At 34.5% G+C, this 21986-nt stretch overlaps 2 protein-coding genes across 3 annotated transcripts in view; one reads left to right on the forward strand and one right to left on the reverse strand.

The window, feature by feature from the left end:
- On the forward strand, nt 1–4498 carry LOC111049785. Its single transcript, XM_022335949.2, has one exon. It carries the CDS (start codon nt 145–147, stop codon nt 2308–2310), a length of 2166 nt encoding a protein of 721 aa, XP_022191641.2. The 5' UTR covers nt 1–144; the 3' UTR covers nt 2311–4498.
- LOC111049788 (protein DDI1 homolog 2) overlaps nt 3649–21986 on the reverse strand; it is a 25967-nt gene continuing 7629 nt past the window's right edge. Inside the window, exons 2-8 of one of the 2 annotated variants that reach the window (XM_039424902.1) lie at nt 20675–20929; nt 17536–17790; nt 13916–14148; nt 11980–12169; nt 6883–7002; nt 5885–6030; nt 3649–3899 (exon numbers count right to left, since the gene is read on the reverse strand). In XM_039424902.1, coding sequence (XP_039280836.1) covers nt 3819–3899; nt 5885–6030; nt 6883–7002; nt 11980–12169; nt 13916–14148; nt 17536–17790; nt 20675–20929 — 1280 coding nt within the window. In that variant the 3' untranslated portion in view covers nt 3649–3818. The remainder of the gene's footprint in view (nt 3900–5884; nt 6031–6882; nt 7003–11979; nt 12170–13915; nt 14149–17535; nt 17791–20674; nt 20930–21986) is intronic. The other variant, XM_039424903.1, reaches the window with a different exon arrangement.

A 21986-nucleotide genomic window follows, 5' to 3' on the forward strand; every position in this document is an offset into this window, starting at 1 on the left:
CAGTTTTTATTGATTCGATTATTATATCAGCTAAATATGGAATTCATTTCAAATAATAAATTGTGTTTGTATTAGTGCGACGTGACGATTCCCAAATATTATTGATTATTAGTTTTGTAGGTAGGTACTGAAAAATAATTTACTATGTCATCTTTGTCGTGTCCCATTTGTCATAAACCGTTCACAAAGCCTTACAGTATGAAAAGGCATTACATTAGAATTCATCCCAATGATAAAATGCCGGAATACTTGTCTCCAAAAGTCAAAGACTCTGCTGCAATGAAATGTGCAGTATGTGACAGCATCCAGCATAACTACGGCGATCTTCAATGTCATTTGTTGAGTCATAACATTAAATTAGAGACAGAGGTTATAACTTTTAATAAGGAAGCTGATTTTTATGATTGGAAACAACGATTGGAAGATGAAGAAAAAGTTCAATATGTTCAGAATACTGGAAGAAGGGTTTCGACCAATAATTCTACCATTACTTATTTTATTTGCCATAGATCCGGTATTTACAAGCCGGTAGTAGAAAGAAAACGTCAACTCAAGATTCAAGGTTCGTTAAAAATCAATGCATACTGCCCATCTAGGATAAAAGCTACTTTTAAACCTGGAGGAAGTGTAATTGTAGAATTTTGTTGGACACATTTAGGACATTCAAATGATTTGGCTCATCTTAATTTGTTATGTGATATAAAATTGGAGTGTGAGCGTCCAGAAGGCAAAACTCAGTCTGTTTCACATAAATCTTCTAGGTCAGGAAATAGGAGTCCAGAAGGCAAAACTCAGTCTGTTTCACATAAATCTTCTAGGTCAGGAAATAGGAGTAATGATTCAAAGAATATTCTACCCTCTGAAAACGAATTACGAAAAATCAAATTTCGTCATAAGATGTCTTTAAAATTAAAAGCAGACTCTGTAGTCAAATGCAATGATGTTTTGGAACCCACATGGAAAATAGTTTCTGCTGATGAGCAACTGTGCAAGGTGAAATCGTTGAAAAATGTCTGCGAGTGTCAGTTATTTTGCAAATATTGCAAAGTTTGTTCTCATAAATACCGATGTACTTGTCCTGATGCTTCTGTGAAAGGAAATCTCTGTAAGCATATGCATTTAGTGTGTCAAGTTAACAATCTGGATGGTAGAACTATCCAGCATAACTCATCAAACATATTATCTTCAAAAACTGACATTGTCTCTAGTCGTGAATCTGAAGAGAATGTCTCTAGTCGTGAATCTGAAGAAAATGTCTCTAGTCGTGAATCTGTAGAAAATGTCTCTAGTCGTGAATCTGAAGAAAATGTCTCTAGTCGAGAATCTGAAGAAAATGTCTCTAGTCATGAAGCTGAAGAAAATAATTTGGATAAGCCTACTAACTATGAATTAACTCAGTTGGTCTCTGAAGTGAATCAGCTTAACTGTGCAGCAACGCCGTTGAATTGTGAAGAAACCCTCCTGTCAATTGAACCAGACGAATTGAACTTTGAAGCTGAACCATTTATATTAGATTGTGGAGAAGATATTTTAAATTGTGATACAGATGATCTGACTTGTGATACAGATCAATTGAATTGTGTTACAGACCAATTAAATTGTAATGGAAACCAATTTGATTTTGATACAGCGGAATTGAATTGTGATGAAACTCTACTAGATTGTGATACGAACCAAATAACGTGTAACACAAGTCAATTGAGTTGTGACACTACCCAAATGACATGCAACATGAATCAATTGAAATGTGACTCACCCCTAATTACGTGTAACACTAATCAAATGAGTTGTGACACTACCCAAATGACTTACAACATGAATCAATTGAACTGTGACGCAACCCTTATGACTTGTAACACAAATCAATTGAATTGTGACACAACCCAAATAACAAGTAACAAAAATCAATTAAATTGTGAAACAACTCAAATAACTAGTAACACAAATCAGTCGAATTGTGACACAACCCAAATAACTTGTAACACGAATCAATTGAATTGTGATACAACCCAAATGACTAGTAACACAAACCAATTTAATTTTAATGCAGCCCAATTGAATTGTAATGCAACTCTACTAAATTGTGATACGAACCAAATAACTAGTAACACAAATCAATTAAATTGTGACACGACCCAAATAACTTGTAACACGAATCAATTGAATTGTGATACAACCCAAATGACTAGTAACACAAACCAATTTAATTTTAATGCAGCCCAATTGAATTGTAATGCAACTCTACTAAATTGTGATACGAACCAAATAACTAGTAACACAAATCAATTAAATTGTGACACAACCAAATAACTTGTAACACGAATCAATGAATTGTGATACAACCCAAATGACTAGTAACACAAACCATTTAATTTTAATGCAGCCCAATTGAATTGTAATGCAACTCTACTCAATTGTGATACGAACCAAATAACTAGTAACACAAATCAATTAAATTGTGACACAACCCAAATAACTTGTAACACGAATCAATTGAATTGTGATACAACCCAAATGACTAGTAACACAAACCAATTTAATTTTAATGCAGCCCAATTGAATTGTAATGCAACTCTACTAAATTGTGATACGAACCAAATAACTAGTAACACAAATCAATTAAATTGTGACACAACCCAAATAACTTGTAACACAAATCAATTGGAATGTGACACAACCCAAATGGCTTGCAACACAAATCAATTGGATTGTGACACAACCCAAATGGCTTGCAACACAAATCAATTGGATTATGACACAACCCAAATGTCTTGCAACACAAATCAATTGGATGCGTTCCTAAACGAATCAAATTCCAGTACATGTGATTTTGATTGTGACACTATGCAATTAAATTTTGATGAAGATGAATTGAACCGTGAAATCCAAAAATTAAATTACGAATCAAACCAATTGAATTATGATACAAGACATTTGCTTTTTGATGATATGAATCAAAATAATTTTCGAATGGATCTAGACGAATTAACCAACGCTAAAAATGAAATATTTGATGAATTTAGAAATTTGTTAGAATCAGCAAAAACAGAGCATGATATAAATCTGCTTAAAATAGGTGTAAGGGGACTTAAAACTTTCATTGAAACTATTGAAATAACTCAAGATCAAGGCATCCAGTTACCTAAGTTTGATCAAAGAACTGAAAAGGATGATTCTATGGTTAAATTGATGGTAATGTAATTGTGAAATAATTGTGACTTCTTCTATTAAATAGGCCTACATGTGCGAACTCGATTCATTTATATGTGTAATCTAAAAAAAGATTATTGTTGTAAGTCATTAACTATTGATATTGTTCTCCTTAAGTTTGTGTAAGTAATTCTAAGTGAAAATTTTGTCTAGTGTCTTGAAAATACAAAACCTCATCCATACAATTTTTTTCTACATGGAAATTGATGTCAACTATAAATTAATATTTGTCCAACCTATTATTTGTTACATTTACCATGCCCTATTCTTTGAGAAATTATTTTTCGGTCTGAAGTTTGGGCTACAAATGAGTCATGTGAGAAATTTATAGTGAAATAAATCTATCATGAGAATTAATCATCAGTAACTGAGTATCAAATTGTAAGAAGGTGAATTGATAAGAGTAGTGACTAATTAATATCAAAATTAATCAAAGAATAAGTTTCAATATTTTTTATTGACATAATTGAGTGTAAAATACTCGTAATATACAGACATTATAGAAACTACCATTTGGTATTAGAAATTATATGAAACTGTGACAGAAGCCTTCGTGGTTTTGTTTTTGAACCGCCGCCATTCCCCATTTTTAATGTACTGGCTCGTTCTTAAAATCGAAGAGATTTTGCAAACAAAGCGGCTGTAGCTTGTTTTTTATCTCCATTGAATCTCCTCAGCTCTGATATTACCTGAAAAAAAAATCAACAAATTTTCAATAAAAATCAAATGAGCCCATATTTTGAAGTACACTTTTTCACGGTTTAATACTGTATTGAGTTTGAAGAGAGATTGTTTCACCCTTGCGTCATGAACCAGTCGACAAATCTCTCCAAAATGTGTTGTTCATATCTCATCTAAAGCAATCACCCCTACACACAGATGTATAGTCTTCGTAGGGGTATTCCATACAATTTTTGTATTACAATTGTAATATTGCATTATCTAATGTAATAAAGAATATTTTTATTTTATTTGAAAACCTTCAAGCTTGACTTTTTATAATACATTAAAATACTACAGTACTTGAAACTTTAGTAATGCTGAGAGCCAAATTAACAGACTCATTTATTGTAAAAAAAAAATCAAAATAGTTTCAAGATTATGATCTTGATAAACAACCTTTTATCTCCAAGCAAGTTCACACTGTTTTGTACTTTTCTGATCATGTATGTTGTTGTTATTGTACTGATTATGAAAAAAAATTGATAAATTGATTCAAAACTGTTTCCAAAGATTTTGTAAAATTGCTCCATATTAATCTAATAAAACCTTAATATTTTGTCGTATACTATTGAATATCATTTTTATCCTCTGATAAAACTCGAGTAGAGAAGGTAACAATATTGTATTTATTTTAGTAAATTCATCATTTATGAAAACCTTGTGTATTATGTCAATAATGATAATAATATTGCAAAAACAATGCTTTCAAAGCCTTTGAACGAACATTGATTCAACGATAACTTGAAAATTCCCCAGAGTTTCAACTTATTACTCTCATTGACCAATATTATTCTATGCTTTGAATAAAACAAGTCTTTCAATGAATAAAATTCCTTGCAATCAAGAATGCATGATTCCATTATACAGGTTGACCCAAAAGTAATACTCATCATGCTTAGATTACATAACCTCATGGGATATTGTAACTTTTGGTTCACCCAGTATATCAGTGAACTTGCAGCTTTTATTGTAGCATGCAGACATTGAATACTGTCCCCTCATCAAAATATCATTGGAATTTATTGGTTAGCCTCGCTAACTTTCAGTCATGACTACAAAATTCCTTCCCAATGTTTCTGAATCCATCAGATCAATTCATCACATTGGCAATTACGTAGGCGTCACCCTTAAGCCACCTGCACACAGAGAGAATAATATTATCCAGTAGTGACCGTCAGTAGTGGAAAAATGCCTATCACACAGAATACACAGAAGGGATACTCTCAATAAAACCAATGTAAATGACTTGACCCCAAAGGTTCAGCAGATGCCATTTCCAAACGAAAGATAAGATGAAGATTTGGCGCTTTTTTCACACCACAATGGAGCCAGGATTTGCAGAAGAAATAGTAACTTTTAGTTTGTGTTTTCGGGTAAACTTCAATTAAATGTGTTGAAATCAATTCCTTCTGCAAGTCTAGGCTCCATTGTGGGTTGAAATCGGCGCCAAATCTACAAATAGTAACTTATAGTTTGTGTTTTCGTGTAAACTTCAATTAAATGTGTTGAATTCTATTCCTTCTGCAAGTCTAGGCTCCATTGTGGGTTGAAATCGACGCCAAATCTACAAATAGTAACTTATAGTTTGTGTTTTCGTGTAAACTTCAATTAAATGTGTTGAATTCTATTCCTTCTGCAAGTCTAGGCTCCATTGTGGGTTGAAATCTGCGCCAAATCTACTATCTTTCAAAACACAAAAAAGAAAAATCTTTCAAAACTCAAAAGAAAAATCTTTTATTTTACACAAAAGAAACAAGTTTCTACCGTTGAGCGCTTGTGCACTCGGATTTGGTCCTATGGTTTTGACTGAGTTTCCCTTCTGTGCCCTTCTCATTTCATAGGGACAATAGACGGAATTCTAGTAGCCGCCACTAATGGCTCGGTATAGTGGACGCCACTATTATCCCTGTGTGCCGGAGGAGGCTTTAGGTGTTCTATACATATATTATACCTGTTCTCTTGTGAATCCGAGACTTATCAATTCCTTCACTTCAGTTTCGGTGAATTTGTCGGATGGCAAGATGGAATTGGCAGGATCTAGTCGATTGACGTTGGCTGACGGTCCACTGGTGGAAGGGGTGGCGCCTGCACCCGCACCTGGCCACAAGCACAAACAAGTAACTATACTATAGTATAGTATTTCTATTTGGGAGATGAATAGCACAATGTTACCTTATTTTTTGTCTCCCTATCATTTTTGATGATGGTTTTATTGTATGAATCAATAAAGAATACTGGGATTCACTTGAAACTATCAGCACTGTTAGCTATGCCTTACGTAAGCCAATATATCCTACATCATTCACACTCAAAGGTATCAACATCCTAGTGAGATTAATCAGGTTATAAAGTCAGAATCTGATTGATATTTGTATCAAAGAACCATCAACCACAAGGTTTTTTATGTATTTTTTGTTGACAAAATGTTTAATTGATGTTTCGTGTTTTCAACAGTCGAATCCGACAATCTATATTAGGTAGAATTCACAAAACGAAATAACAAAATCATACTTGAAAATAGGGTACAATAATTTATATTGAGAAAATACAACAATGCATACTTGGAGTTTAATACAAGAATCATATTTGAAAGATTCATTTTACTTATTCCAATAAATTGAATTATAAACGCGCAAAACAGTCTTTTGATTTATGAAAAATGTTCTCTCATTAGAGTTTGCTTCTAGTCTTTGTATAAACAATTAACAAAATGATTTGCTCCTGAAAGAATTTAGTCGTTTCTTTAACAATAAAAAAAGCATAACAATGATAATATTATTTATTCATGCACAGCTTATTGTACTGAATGCAACAAACTTTAATGACAAAAGTACCCAAGAACGAAACAAACATTACGTACAAGCTCATAAACAAACTTGAATAATTATTTAGGCAGAGTATGAAGCATTACAGCGTATTTAATATAATTGAAGTTATAATAAATCATACCAATTCCACATTCAATTTTTTTGGTAACTGAGCAATCTTTTCGTTTTTTCATTGAATTTGAATACTCGTTATCATTTGAGGTATCATGCAAGCACAAATAGTGGTCGGTTTTCCTTTTACCTATTGGGACACCGATAATAAGAAAATTATGTATTATAATTTATTGAGGTTCAGGGGTTTTCAAACATACTTTGAAATCAAGGTTATTGCTAAAGACTTGAGGACCAGAATGCTAATGTAATAACTAAGCACTTGAAAACCAGAATGGACCAAGTATTTTATGTATTATTCTGTATGATTCAATTTGTCTTTGTATCTGATATAATGCTTAAATTTTATTGGATTTATTGCATTTTGTAAGGGTAGAAATATGAAAGATGTAAGGGATTATTAAACTTCTATATATTTTGTTTTATTAATGAAATCAAAGTACTGTGAAGATGAAGAGTGAAATTGTATTGCATTCACATAATACATTGGGAAAAACTTTATTCCTTCAATGTTGTTTTCCATCACGAACTGCTTATTATTAAATCACTTTTTGAAAAAAACGACTAGCAGTCAGATATTTTACAATAAATGAATTAATCACTCACTGGACAACGAGATCTTTCGGCAGTTCCGCCATCTTCTTGGTTGTACTCATAGACAAGTAGCTCTACTTGTAGCTCTACTTGTCTATGAGTACAACCAAGAAGATGGCGGAACTGCCGAAAGATCTCGTTGTCCAGTGAGTGATTAATTCATTTATTGTAAAATATCTGATTGCTAGTCGTTTTTTCTAAAAGCAAGAACTTTATTCCCTATACATTTTCACTTTTGGACAGGTTATACCTAAATTTTTAATTTATTGACATGCCCAAAATTTGAGAATGGAATGAGTTCTAAGCTCCTCTTCCCTTTAAAATTAAAAAATGGAATTGAAATTCATCTAGAAGTGCTCTGAAAAGTTTTATAGCCGTGATTCACCCTATGGAAATAGCATTATGGGCCATTGGGATCACGGCTGTTGAAGTATGTAGTTGGAATCAGAGTAATTCAGATTGATTTCAATATTTTTAAGTTACTGTTCTAGATTTTTTGATTCTATACTTTAATAGTATCTATTTGATTCAAAATTTGCTCGTTTATCTGAGTATTGAAAAGCGTATATTGTATTTTGAAAACTGAAAGTGACATAACTAACATTTTGATTTGGACAGTATAGTATAAACTGGAAATGGGACAGTTTTGGGCATGAGCCTGTTGTGCCTTTCCTCATGTTAAGTATTTGTACACAATGTGATAAATGAAAAAAATTGAAATAATCTTTAAATAATATTCTCGGTCTATAATTAACAAAACATTAACTTATTGTAAAAATTGTGAGAAATAAGAAAAATAACACCAGCCAAAAAGCTTCACGGATGAATGATGCAATATCGGAAAAGAGCTCTCAATCACAGTGGCCTCTAAGGTCTGTATTACATAATGAAACCAACCTGGGACACCATAATCTGGTATCCCTAAATCTTAATATAACGACAACCCTTTTGGGGGAAATACTAATAGTGATAAATTGCCACATGTAATTGTATCAGGGTAAGTAAATAAATAGTAGTACTAACTTTATAGTAATAGAAGTAATAATAGTAATATCATAGAGAACGATAGCAAAGAAGATATCCCATGGTATAGGTCGCTTATGTTTCCCAATTTCAAGCCGTTTACTGTCTATTATTACTGTTTTGCCTGGGTGAGATTATAATAACGTCACAGTATGACTACTACTACTACTACAGGGTCTACCAGGGTCACAAAGCGTCACGAAAAAGAACTACTAGGACTTTCGGCTTGAGTTAACAGTGAAATTTGGAACATAAACGCCCTATACCGTAGGGCGTCTTCTTACCATAGGATATCATATATCCCATAGATATATCATATATCTCCTATACCATAGGATATTTTCTTAAGCTATCGTTTATCTATGGTATTACATGAATAAGTAGTAGTGATGACAAAGATGCTTTATGGATAGGTCTATCTACCACAAAATCACCTTCACTAAACACAGAAAATTGAAATAATTATTTCATCAAATACGTTTTTGAAATGGTAACAATTTCATCAATGTAGTAAATAAGACCAGCTAAGGAGTCAACCATAGTTCTGTGTGGAAATTATGAAGTATTAATATCCATTTAGTTAGCTCAATATATCAAGGGTAACATTTTGTTCGGTAAAGGACATCCATTCAAAGATATTTTTATTAAACATAGAGGAAATTTTATTTTTTTTGGAGCTTATTACAATGACACAATTATTCTCAGATGGATTAAATTCAAGTTGGCAGAATTCAAGTTGGCAGATTGAAATAATAAACATCCGAAAGAGATTATATTATATAAAAAAATGAAATATTCCATAACAAATGAAATCTTGCATGTACTTGCATTTCTTTTGGAGTCAGTATAGTAAAATGTAATTTTGTTTTCATCATCAAAGCAAGTGGTTACACACAAAAATTACTTTCAACATTACTGAAGCTTGAAGGCGGATTCTCACTTATCAGTGTAAGTATCCAATACAGCGAAAATACTATTCGTATGAGTTCTAATGGGACTATTCTCACTCAGCCCACCCCAGCCAGTATGAATAGTACCATTACAACTCATGGGAATAATAAATTGACCAAGCGAAGTGAGGTCTAAGATTCAAGTCGACGGGTTTGCATTTTATGTTTATATGTTCCGCATTTACGGTGAAACGCAGCAATAGATTTTCATGAAATTTGACAGATATGCTCTTTTTTGAATTGCGCGTCGACGTATATACAAGGTTTTTGGACATTTGGAATTTCAAGGATAATATAAAAGGAAAAGGAGCCTCCTTCATACGCCAATATTAGAGTAAAATAGTAGTATAATATTAGTAGTATAGTACAATATTAGTATAGTCTGATACTATAGAATTATTAATCATAAATCAGCTGTCGAGTGGATTATAAATTGCGTGCCATGTCGCATGCTATTCAATGGTTGCGTTCAAAAATATTTCAAATTAATATTTATTTTACAGTTTTGAGTACTAAGTAGAAGAAATTTTGTTATCAATTCGGATTTTAATCTTTCCAAATTCAAAATTAATAATTGTTTCAAGTGTTTGTGTTTTGTCTCAATGTGGAAATTAGTGAAGAATTGGAAAGTCGCACATAACCTTTATTTGGACAATTTATTTTATGAAATTGGGATGAAAAGAGGTTTTGGACTGTAGTCTGTTTCTTTGTCCTTAAGTTGATTGTAAATGATCAATAAATAAATAAATAAAGCCACTGATCGGTGAGTGAACGATGAGACCGGTGAGTGAACGATGATACCGGTGAGTGAACGATGAGACTGGTGAGTGAACGTGGCTCTGACAAGGCACTGTTCGGTCTAACTCAAAGACCTTAAAGATGCATAGATTCCCATGCAGAGCTAGTGTATTTGGAATTGAAATCGGCCATTGAGGGGACAATCTGGTAAATTATTAAATACTAAAGATCTTGAAGATTTTTGTAATCTATAATATTACAAAATATATTATATAATATCTCGCGCTAAAAGCCTTTAGTTTCAAGTAAGAGCTAGCATTGGGAAGGCATAGGCATTGTGGGTTTATACCTCTTCAAGGTATTTGGTCCAACTGATAAGGAAAAAAACGTCATATCCGGTTCGTTCACTGATCAGCTCATCATACTTTTCTACCGATGGAAAAGAACGTAGAGTAGCTGAACGTAAACAGACATGGCTGAATACGAGGTTGTTTACAATATAATGGACTCCATTATAATGTATTTGGGAGCACAGAAATGCATTATTACATGAATTTAATAAGATTTTAAATGTCATCCAAAGCATTTTAAACAACTCCAACCACTTGATGGTTTTCCATTTCAATTGATTATACAATGAGAAAGGTTAGGTTCTAGTTTTGTTTACAAATATAAGCAGCAGAGGAAACATCTGTAAGTCATGACTCATGAGCAACCGTTCAGCCACAGAATAGAAGGTATCAATCCAACAAAGACTTGAGTGCACCAAGACCACAACACGTGACTGCATCATATTGTTATAAATTAAAATTACCGCTATATTAGAATGCTACACTTTCTTTCAAGATGGCGGATTTTTGCGTCAGGATACTAGCCGACTTTCCATTCTGTGGTTCATCTGTGATCAGGTTTTTTACTGAACGTAAGAAAAAACACGATGGAATTGATCAGTGGTTTGAACGCAACCAATGTAACTTGGTTAAAAATCAGCTGCTGTGTAAACTATTAATTGCATGCCTCATTGAATGCAATTTTTATGCACTATTAAATGAACTATTGATTGCATGCAATAACGCATAATAATTAATAACTAAAATAACATAGTATTGTCTCTCGACCTTTCTCTGCTTTGAACTCGGGCTGACCTGTTGACAGTATGTCTTGAAGGAGATTAGCTTTTGATGTTCGAATTTTTGATACACCAACCCCAACAGCCATTAGCCATTTTCACACTGATATCGCGGTAGATATATATATTGGTAGAGAGTTAGTGGGAAGGATACTTCGAATATTCTTTCCGAAGAATGGACATTGATATGTTCAAAGCTCCGCCAATCTATGTAGACGCATAACAATATTATCTCTTTTATCTATAGTTATTCAAATTGCTGTTTTTCATATCTTATACAGCTCAATAATTATTTTCTTAATTTATATTTTGTAAATTCATCTATAATTTTGCTGTATTGTAAGCTATTGTATATAAGTGTATAAGCCAGTGTATACTGTATATTGTACTCTACATAAATAAAGTACTCAATCAATCAATCAATCAATCGCGCCGGCACGACATACAGACAGGATTTACTCTGATGGACAGTATAAGAGGAGGCTGTGGTTTATAACTGCGCGAGGTCTACTGTTCACAGAACTACTAGTATTTTCACCGGAACGTTCACTGGTATTTGAGAATCAATCAATCTTCATACGTTTGCATACAAAATGCACGGAATAAGTAAAACAATATGTAATCCGAAACTAAACTATTTTTAAATAATCACATGGAGAGAATCGTTACTCACTTGTTGAGATGCTGTCCTTTATGGCCTGTTGCAAGAGTTCGTCTTGATTGGCAGAGGATGCTAGTAGCTCGTCCTCATTGGCAATTGTTGATAGCCTGGCACATTCAGGGAGATCTTGCTCGCCTAGGAACTGTGTGGTTGTTCCAGTCGTACCTATCCTCAGAACATTTCTTTCCAGGTCTATTGAACACTACAACATACAAGATACGAGTAATTATTGATAAAATAAAAATTTATTGGCAACTTGATAGGATAACGAAAGCCAACTAGAGCTGTATTACCATACAACAGTTACAGTGTATTGTGTTACCATAAGGTATTGAACCATCAAGCTCGACATTGAAATCTAAACAAAAGTTTCATTGAACTGATTCATCCGTTTTAAATATTGTTCAACAAGGAACACAAGATGATGCATGATCTAATGTGTTATTGCTACTGAAACTGGGCACTCCACTGTACATCGGTTATTACATTTTATGCTAGGGTTTAGCGTCCAGTCAGCCTACAGATGGAAATTGATGAAAAATAGCATTTATTCGTATGCTAATATCGATAAATAATTATTATTAAACAGAAATCCAACGTTAAATGCTGTAAACCACCCCGAATACTTCTGCTACTGCAAATATTGACAACAGGGTTTACAGCTAGATGGGAATTCTATGAGAGCTAATGATGTTTGCTGTTGAAAGCTGATTTGGCTGATTAAATCTGTAATGATGTTTACAGCATTGAAATTTGTATTTTCGTTTAATAATAATTATTAAATTTTACCGGATTAGCATTTGAATAAATGAAATTTCTCATCAATTTCCATATGTAGGGTGATTGGCCGCTGAGACCTAGAATAAAATGAATGCTGCTATCCAGAGATTGTCAGTTTTGTGTAAGGGTGAGCATACCTGACTGGCAATTGGGAGGTACCGGGTTCGATTCCCGGGCTGGCAGATAATTTTTGGAAAGTAGCTCGTTGAATTTCCATCCAACTGTTGACACTGTTATCAATATTTGCAGTAGCAAAAGTCATCGAGGTGGTTTACAGCATTTAACTTTGGATTTTCGTTTGATAATAATTATTAATAAAGTACTATAGTGAGGTCCACGTTATAATAGGAATGTAAGATTGACAATAGTGTTGCTATCCTTGTCTTTCATGCAACAAAGCAGATAGCGCTATCTCACTCTAGCTTTGCAATGTTGTCAGTTTGCCAGAAATATTTCATTTTTACTTTTGACTGTGACTGTACAGATCTAAACAAACAATTCTCAGCCGCCATCTTTTTTCTTAATTCTACCAAAATACTTCAATACACAAGTCGTCCTATAATTGATTTAAAATGTATTTTTGATTAAATTAAATAATTTTTAGATATATGCGTATGAGAAACACAAATTATACCTAAAATGGCAATTTAAAAATTGATAATTATGACCATCATAGACTTCATCCATGCTTAGTATAGGTTATAAATAATATTGAAAGGTTATATCAAAATTATTTACATTAAAATTATCTTATTATAAATAGTATTTCTACTTTGCTATTATTTAAAGAGAAATTGAAATATAATACCCCCCGAGCAACTTTATTTCTGTTGTTTTGAAGTTCAGATTGGTGTATCACAGCTTTTTAAATTAGCCCCATTTCAGGTTTGTATGAAAATAAAAATCTGATCTCAAAGCAAAGTTTTGGATCAAATTATGAAAAAAAATGTATTGATGAATTTGACATGAAGTTGATAATTTTACCAAGGAAATGGAAACTAATATTAGATCAAATTTTTATGGGATGCATTGAGTAACAGCTGTGTACAATCAGTGGTAAATGGAGTCAATTTAAGATAGACTTGGCAACGCTATTCTGCTATCTTTCTTCACTGCCATTGTAACGTGGACCTCTCTATAATTGATTTGATTGGATAAAAAAGCAAACCTGATGACGTTTTAACATATCGAGCCCGAGAAGCATGTCCATCGGCTGTTCTTTGAGAACTGAGAAGGAGGTGGTGAGGAAGTCGTTTTCGATCTGCACCTGCACCATGTGCACCCTGCCGAGAATGCGCTGCACTCCGACACCCTTCGCGTAGCCCGACCATCTCGTGTCCACCAACCGCATTATGTTCACTCTCTCGGCACAAGCTGCTGACATTATAGTTGTTTGTGCGCCTGAAATTAACAGAATTCGTCAACTTTCCTGATGTTATTTAAGAATAATAATGTAGAATAATAATAATATAGAATAAGAATAATAAATAATAGCGCAGGACTTTCTTAATTGATTTAAGATTCACAATAAATTATTCAATAAAATATTGTTTTCATAGATGATTGTATTCCATTTTTTCACAGATAAATTTCGACTGAGTCACTGTCAATGTTGTAGAACAGTTCCATAATGAAATACTAGTAGTTCTGTGAACAGTAGACCTCACGCAGTATTCTCATCCACAAGTACCTGATTGAAACTATATACCTTATGGAAATACAATAGACCTTATGGAAATACAGCTTAGACTGGCTTCTCCACACATCTTTGTAATCACTTGTCAGCTGATTTATGATGAATAATTCTATAGTCTGATTTTTACTTTCCTTGGCCTATTACCATAGGTAAGGAAAGTATTGCTTTCCGAAAAAAATTAAGGTACCCCAATTTCTAAATTTCTATACGTTTCAAGGTTCCCTCAGTCCAAAAAAGTGGTTTTTGGGTATTGGTCGTGTGTGTATGAGTGTATGTGCGTCTGTGTACATGATACCTCATCTCCCAATTAACGGAATGACTTGAAATTTGCAACTCAAGTTCCTTACAATATAAGGATCCGACACGAACAACTTCGATCAAATGCAATTCAAGATGGCGGCTAAAATGGAAAAAATGTTGTCAAAAACAGGGTTTTACGCGATTTTCTCGAAAACGGCTCCAACGATTTAGATTAAATTCATACCTAAAAAAGTCATTGATAAGCTCTATCAACTGCCACATGTCCCATATCTGTAAAAATTTCAGGAGCTCCGCCCAATCTATGCAAAATTTGATTTTAGATTCCCAATTATCAGGCTTCAGATACAATTGAAACAAACAAATTCTAGTGGAAAAGATTGAGCATGAAAATCTCTATAATTAATGTTCAGTAACATTTCCACCAAAAATTGAAAATAAGCTCGAAATTCGAGAAAATGTGATTATCCAATAATTATTGCAAACTGCTGGCAACTGTTGATTCTATTAAATGATTCACTATGAAAAGATAGCAGAATCCGTGTGTCTCCAGCGTTATTGTCCTGTCACCAGCTGGTTCAGATCTTTGAATAGTAGACTTGAGATGTGCGTGAACACTAGCGTCAGATGATCAATTTTCATAACGGCAAGGAATGTTGTGTGAGTGCGCCACACCAGATTTTTACTCTAATATTGGCGTATGAAGGAGACTCCTTTTTCCTTTTATATTATTCTTGAAATGCAAAATTTCCAAAAACCTTGTATATACGTCGAAGCGCAATAGAAAAAGGAACATATCTGTCAAATTTAATGAAAATCTATTACCGCGTTTCGCCGTAAATGCGCAACATATAAACATTAAGAGAAATGCCAAACTGTCGACTTGAATCTTAGACCTCACTTCGCTCGGTCAAAAACACACATATATCATCAAATTCTACAGTTTTATTTGGTACAGGACCATGGTTTCGTGACCGCACAGCCGCACAGGTCACATTTACAAGCTGACTGGCAGTCAGCAAATAAAGTATGTACCAACAAGTTTACCTTGTATTATGAGGTACAGAATTACTTACTAATGTGCCCAAGTATTTCAACTTCCTGATCTTATTGTCACACACAATATCTAGTTGTTTACTCATACGTCTGAGAACCTCTCATGATAATTCAATGTAAATATAGTGAGGCCCACGTTATAATGACAGTATTTGATCTACTTTGGTTTTGCTATCATTGTCTATCATTTGACAAAGCCGGTGGTACTATCCTTTTCTAGGTCCACAACGATGCCAATTATGTTTTTCACAGTTTAGAAATATAATTAATTAATGCAGAGAATCGGCATCGCTATTCTTCTATCTTTATCCACTGCCATTATAACGTGGACCTCACTATAGTTTGTCAGGACGTTATCAACGAAAAGTTCACTCAAGTCGAATGAAATATACTCTGAACGACAGTGGTTTCTCATATCAGTGGCTTCTCAAAAGGGGTTAAGGTATGGCTAATTTCAGAATAATTGTTTTCCAATGCTTACTGAACGTTTTTCAAGGCATTACTTGACGATAAGCAGATTCCAGAACGAAGCAACTGTCGTTCACAAAACATGTGGCTCATTTATAACTTCAAAGTACAGGGTGATTATAGAAGGACTTTACAACTTTGAAAGCACATAAATATTTACTGAAATTACTTACATAATTGAGAAAGGTGTCATTTTGTTACAAAGCACTTCAAGTTTAAGGTGTGGGTGTTATTTTGGTTCGATGTGACATCCGTTGGTAATGCGACATACATCCCACCTATAATCGATTTGTTGCCACACTCGTACCAGCATATCAGGCGTAACTTGTGCAACCGCAGCGATCCGAATGTGATCCGACCAGACAATCTTAATGATCTCTGAAATCGGATCACATTCGGCTGCGGTTGAACAAGTTACGCCTGATATGCTGGTACGAGTGTGGCAAAAAATCGATTATCGGTGGGATGTATGTCGCATTACCAACGCCTGTCACATCGAGCCAAAATAATACCCACACCTTAAACTTGAAGTGTTTTGTAACAAAATTACACCTTGAGCCTCAAATAAAGCAGCGGAGAAGAATGGACAACAAAGAATCGTAGAAGCAAAACCCAAACTCACTCAAATTAAACAGCTGTTTTTTGCTTGAAGCCTTTTGCTGAAGACTCAAGATATAGTACAAGCTTGACAAGCCTAAAGCCGTGTCCACACTGAACAAATGTTCGACAAACATGTTTGTTGAGGAGCTCAGGGAAAAACATTTTAAAAATTTGGACAATCTTTGTTTGTCAAACAAAAAATTACTGTTTTCCAAACATTTTCAGTGCTGACAGCTGTAAAACATAAAACCTGTTCTCTCCATTTACAAATATTTTGTTTGGTGACGCGTCCACACTGGCCACGGGCAAACATTGTTTGTCAAACAGAATAAAATTTGCCCAAACTGTTTGCCCAAACATTTGTTCAGTGTGGACACGGCTTAAGGCTAGGCGCACACCAATTAGTCAAGACAAGACAAGACATGATCAGACACGTTTAGTCACAATACTTCACATTGTTGCTAATGACGCAGCCCACACTGATTAGTCACTGCAATTAGACATGTCTTCATAGGCAACAATATGAAGTATTGTGACTAAACGTGTCTGATCATGTCTTGTCTTGACTAACTGGTGTGCGCCTAGCCTTACAGTATCGATATAGTGGCCGGTCTTTTCATTCTCTTCTTCGATGAGAATGAAAGAGAAATTTGATGGGACTCACAAGATATTGTGAGTGGAAAATGGATCAACTTGAAGCCTCCACCAACCTGAGTCGACAAAAGCCTTCACTTTGTGGCCGTTGACTTTGCAGTTGATGTACAACATGACAACGGTGCCGAACGTCTCCGGGTTGTACTCCATGGCGGCCTCCATGTTGGCTTCGATGTTTTTGCGCTTGATTTCGTCGGCGATGAGGCGCTGAGCCTCCGTGTCGAACGGGTGCGCGTTCATCATGCGCAGTCGCTGCTCTTGGCGGCGCTCTCGCTCTGCCATCTGCTGTTGCAGCATCGCCGCAAAGTCTTCTGCAAATTTTCAATCGATGAACTTGAAACACATTAAGAGATGAGCTACGTTGTTCAGTATTATAATGTACTTGATGTATTTTTGCTACAAAAAATAATCTACATATCAAAATACCCCTAACGTGTATCCAAATAAGAAGAAGAATGTATTAGTGATGTTATAAAGTATGTTATAGATGGTCCAGTAGTAAGAAAAGGGTTGAAATTTCAGCGGCGAATGAGCATCTGTCCTTTTTTCGAAACAAACCTTTTATTTGATCAAAATTACTCTGTAATTTAAAGAGATTCCAGAGTATACGTGATTATTTAATTATTCCACTTCAAATAGTGTAGGGGCGTTTGCACTGTACCAGTTTAAACGAAATCTGAGTTTAAACTGGATACATAGGGATCAAATCGATATTAAGTTTAGCTGCTTTTTGATAATGTGATTCATTTGAAGTTTCAGTATAAGCTTTCATTGTGTTAACGGCCAAAAGTGGTACTATATAATGAGTAACTTCCGTTTTCTTGAAACGAAAAGGAACCTTTTTTGTAACAATTTTGAACATTACGTTACAGTTAATTGAAATGAACTTCCAAGAGAAGTTATATAGATTCGAATACAAAGGCCTTGTTGCACAAAAGCCGGTTAAATTTTAACCGTGATCAATTCTACAAGAACCTACGTCTTATAAAAAATACCTTTTCTGATTGGGGATTGGTTCTCGTGAAATTAATCAGGGTTAAAATTTAACCGGCTTTTGTGCAACCGGCACAGTTGTTGTCCAACTACAGATTAATTAAAAATCGAGGAACCGGTTTTGGTTGCTACACCATCATTATTTTCTGGTAAACTAAAACTACAATTAAAGAGGAGAAGTGTTTATACTAACGTTGACCACCTGTATTGGTGGAAACCTTACAGTTTAACAGAGATTGATAATGGTGTAACAACCGAAACCGGTATCTCAATTTTCAATAAATATGTGGTTGGACAACATCTAGTCTCTTTATCCAGTACGGATAACTACCACAATATCACATTTTCAACTACTCAGAAAGTAATGTCAATTTTATTAATCATTGAGATGAGTCAAACAGTTACTTTCTTGCAATTTTCAGTAAGATAAAGACTGTTAAATGATGCACTTCATTATATTTCTCACAGTGGAGATTTTTGGACATTAAATGGCTCACTAAAAGTGCAATTTCTTAAAGTCATCTCGAGAGGCGTGTTTGGAGCCGTCACTGCTAGACCAAATAACCTATAAATTCATTACATTCTGATTCATTAGCTATGAATCATAAAAGCAATATAGCAGCCAACACTTCTAATTCATATGTCGCCATAACGTCCATACTACATAGCTAAATAATATAGTCATAACAAAATAACATAAAAATCCAACGAGTCATCATATCTAATGAATTTATAGGTTATGTGCTCTAGCCGTGACGGGTCTAACCACGCGTCTCAAGAGTTGAGATGCCTCTAAGGAATTACACTTTAAGAAATGTGTCATTGTACAGAAATATCAAGAACATGAAACAGAAACATCCACTGCAGTTAAAACAAAGGTTAAGTTTGATCACCCACTGTTTTGATACAGGTAAAGAAATCCTAGCGGGTCTTTTTAAATATTTTGTTCATGAAAATAAATGTATAACAATATAAACTACGAAAATCAGCAACTCAATAATTAACCCAAATTCCAAATTATATAGTTTATATATTTGGACGGTAAATTTTAGTGAAATATTATAAGAAGTAGTACCATAACCTTATTCAGATCTGCTCATCAACTATCTAAATTTGGGGGAGAAATAGTTTTGCATTAATTCTGTTGTTTCTCTTCCAATCATTGTTTTGATTTTGTGCATGTTTAAATGAAATGAATAAATAAATCAGCATTGGATAAATGAATAATTTTGAATGAGTTATACAGAGTTGTGCAGAGGAAGCGCATGTTTTTCGAACAGCCAGTACTCATCAACGGGAGAGGGTATTGCCCTGGAACGAATGTTGGCAGACGACCCATACTATGTCATTTCAGTTGCTATGAGCGTTGGAACGTAGGCTACAGTACAACATCGTGTGTAAGCTGTTAAGCAGTTTTTAGAAACAATGAATCTGTAGTCACAGTGTAAAGCTTTTTCGTCAATATTTTAGAGTTGAGAGGGTCGAGGTGCAATGCCCGATCGAAATACTGTACTCCGATGTCATTTACTATGTTATTTACTATGTCATTTCAGTTTCTATGAGCGTTGGAACGTACAACATCGTGTGTTCGCTGTTGAGCAGTTTTTTCAGAAGCAATGAATCTGTAGTCACAGTGCAACGCTTTTCCGTCAATATTTCATATTACTTCGATGGGTTGCAGCGTGATGAAAAAGAAACCACCTGGTCTTCTCCGTTCCCCGGAAAGTGTAGACAGAGTCAGAACGGCAGTTGTTACTAGTCCTAGACGATCGACTCGACGACACTGACTCGGTCCACATTTTCAGGAGTACGAACTGAACGGGAAAGACCAGGTGGTTTCTTTTTCATCACAGAACTAGTACTCCTAAACGCTGCAACCCATCGGAGTACAGTATTTCGATCGGGCATTGCACCTCGACCCTCTCAACTCTAAAATATTGACGAAAAAGCTTTACACTGTGACTACAGATTCATTGTTTCTAAAAAAAAACTGCTTAACAGCGAACACACGATGTTGTACGTTCCAACGCTCATAGCAACTGAAATGGCATAGTATGGGTCGTCTGTCAACATTCGTTCCAGGGCAATACCCTGTCCCGTTGACGAGTACTGGCTGTTCGAAAAACATGCGTTTCCTCTGCACAATCCTGTGTTTTCATCCTTTATCTAATGTCATTAATTTATAGGTAATTGAGATGTTACCTAAACGGCCAGAAGCAAGCGCATCGGCAAGCAACGGATTGTTCTGCTTGAGCAGCGCATATTGGTCGGGATTGGCGAGGAAGAGATCGCGCACATGGGCGGGGTCATTGACCTGCGACCACTGCGATGACAGCGGAGACCCACTGCTGGCCCCGCCCCCTCCACTGCTGCTGGCTCCGCCCCCTCTACCACCCCCGCCAGCCGGAGACTGTCCTGGGATTTGAATAGCGCTGAAATCCAACCCTACCAGAGGTCCTGCAAAATGAACAAAATCATACATTATCACAAAATTGGACTATTTATTTATTTTATTTATTTATTGTATAAAATACTATAATCATAATACAATTATGACATTGGAGGAAAAACTAGGCTAAGCCTGTACTATTTCTCTCCAAAAATTTTGATAAAATGTTAATGTTGTCCAAAAGATAAGGTTATATACACTGTGATATCACACACTGCTTCGTCACTTGATTTTCGGTCCAGAAATGATGATTTAAAATTTTAAATTTTGAAGGTTGATTTTATACTCTAAATGAATCACAATAAATTATAAACTTTAGAAATATTGCACTTATTTAAAAAATTTGAATACAAAATCAAAAACCTACTCACTATTTGTTATTCACAGCTCTAAAATATATTTAGACTAAACTTATGAAGTGATAAACATAACCTATTTTTGGACAATTTCTTCCAAATTTGGGAAAGGGACAGTTTTGGGCTTTAAGCCTGTTGTTCCTTCCCCTATCATTCATAGTTGAGAATATATTGTATCTATCAATATGTATATAAATAAGTGATGAGTGATATACCTGATGAATAATGGAAATAGTTCATAGAAAATCGAGTTGTCTGTAAGTCTCCATTACAATCAATCAATTTTATTTATCCAGTAGGTACAATTTACATAAGACCACGTCAATACACAATACCATCGACATCTATATAAGTATTAATTCCAAATAAATAGATAACTGTACTAAATTGACATTTCAATTCACAAATAGATATTTTCTTCTAAATGTTCAGTTCTAAATAATAATTATTGATAGCTTCTAATAATGGAATAGGGCAGTTTCAGGCAGTGTCAGTAAAAAAATCGACAAAAAATGAGACTCATTCCACCTTAACCTTCCGGTAGTCTCGCCCAACTCAATCACACGAGCAGTCGCGTGTTGTTTTTTGTACAACATCCAATTTTCCAAGTGTTACGCACTCTGTTTACTGTGAAAAAATATTAATTAATTGTATAATTACTTTTTACATCTTCTTGGATTATTTTACGCCTATGAACATTTGGATGATT

This window comes from Nilaparvata lugens, chromosome 3 (assembly GCF_014356525.2).
Source record: "Nilaparvata lugens isolate BPH chromosome 3, ASM1435652v1, whole genome shotgun sequence".
Classification (NCBI taxonomy): Eukaryota; Metazoa; Arthropoda; class Insecta; order Hemiptera; family Delphacidae; genus Nilaparvata; species Nilaparvata lugens.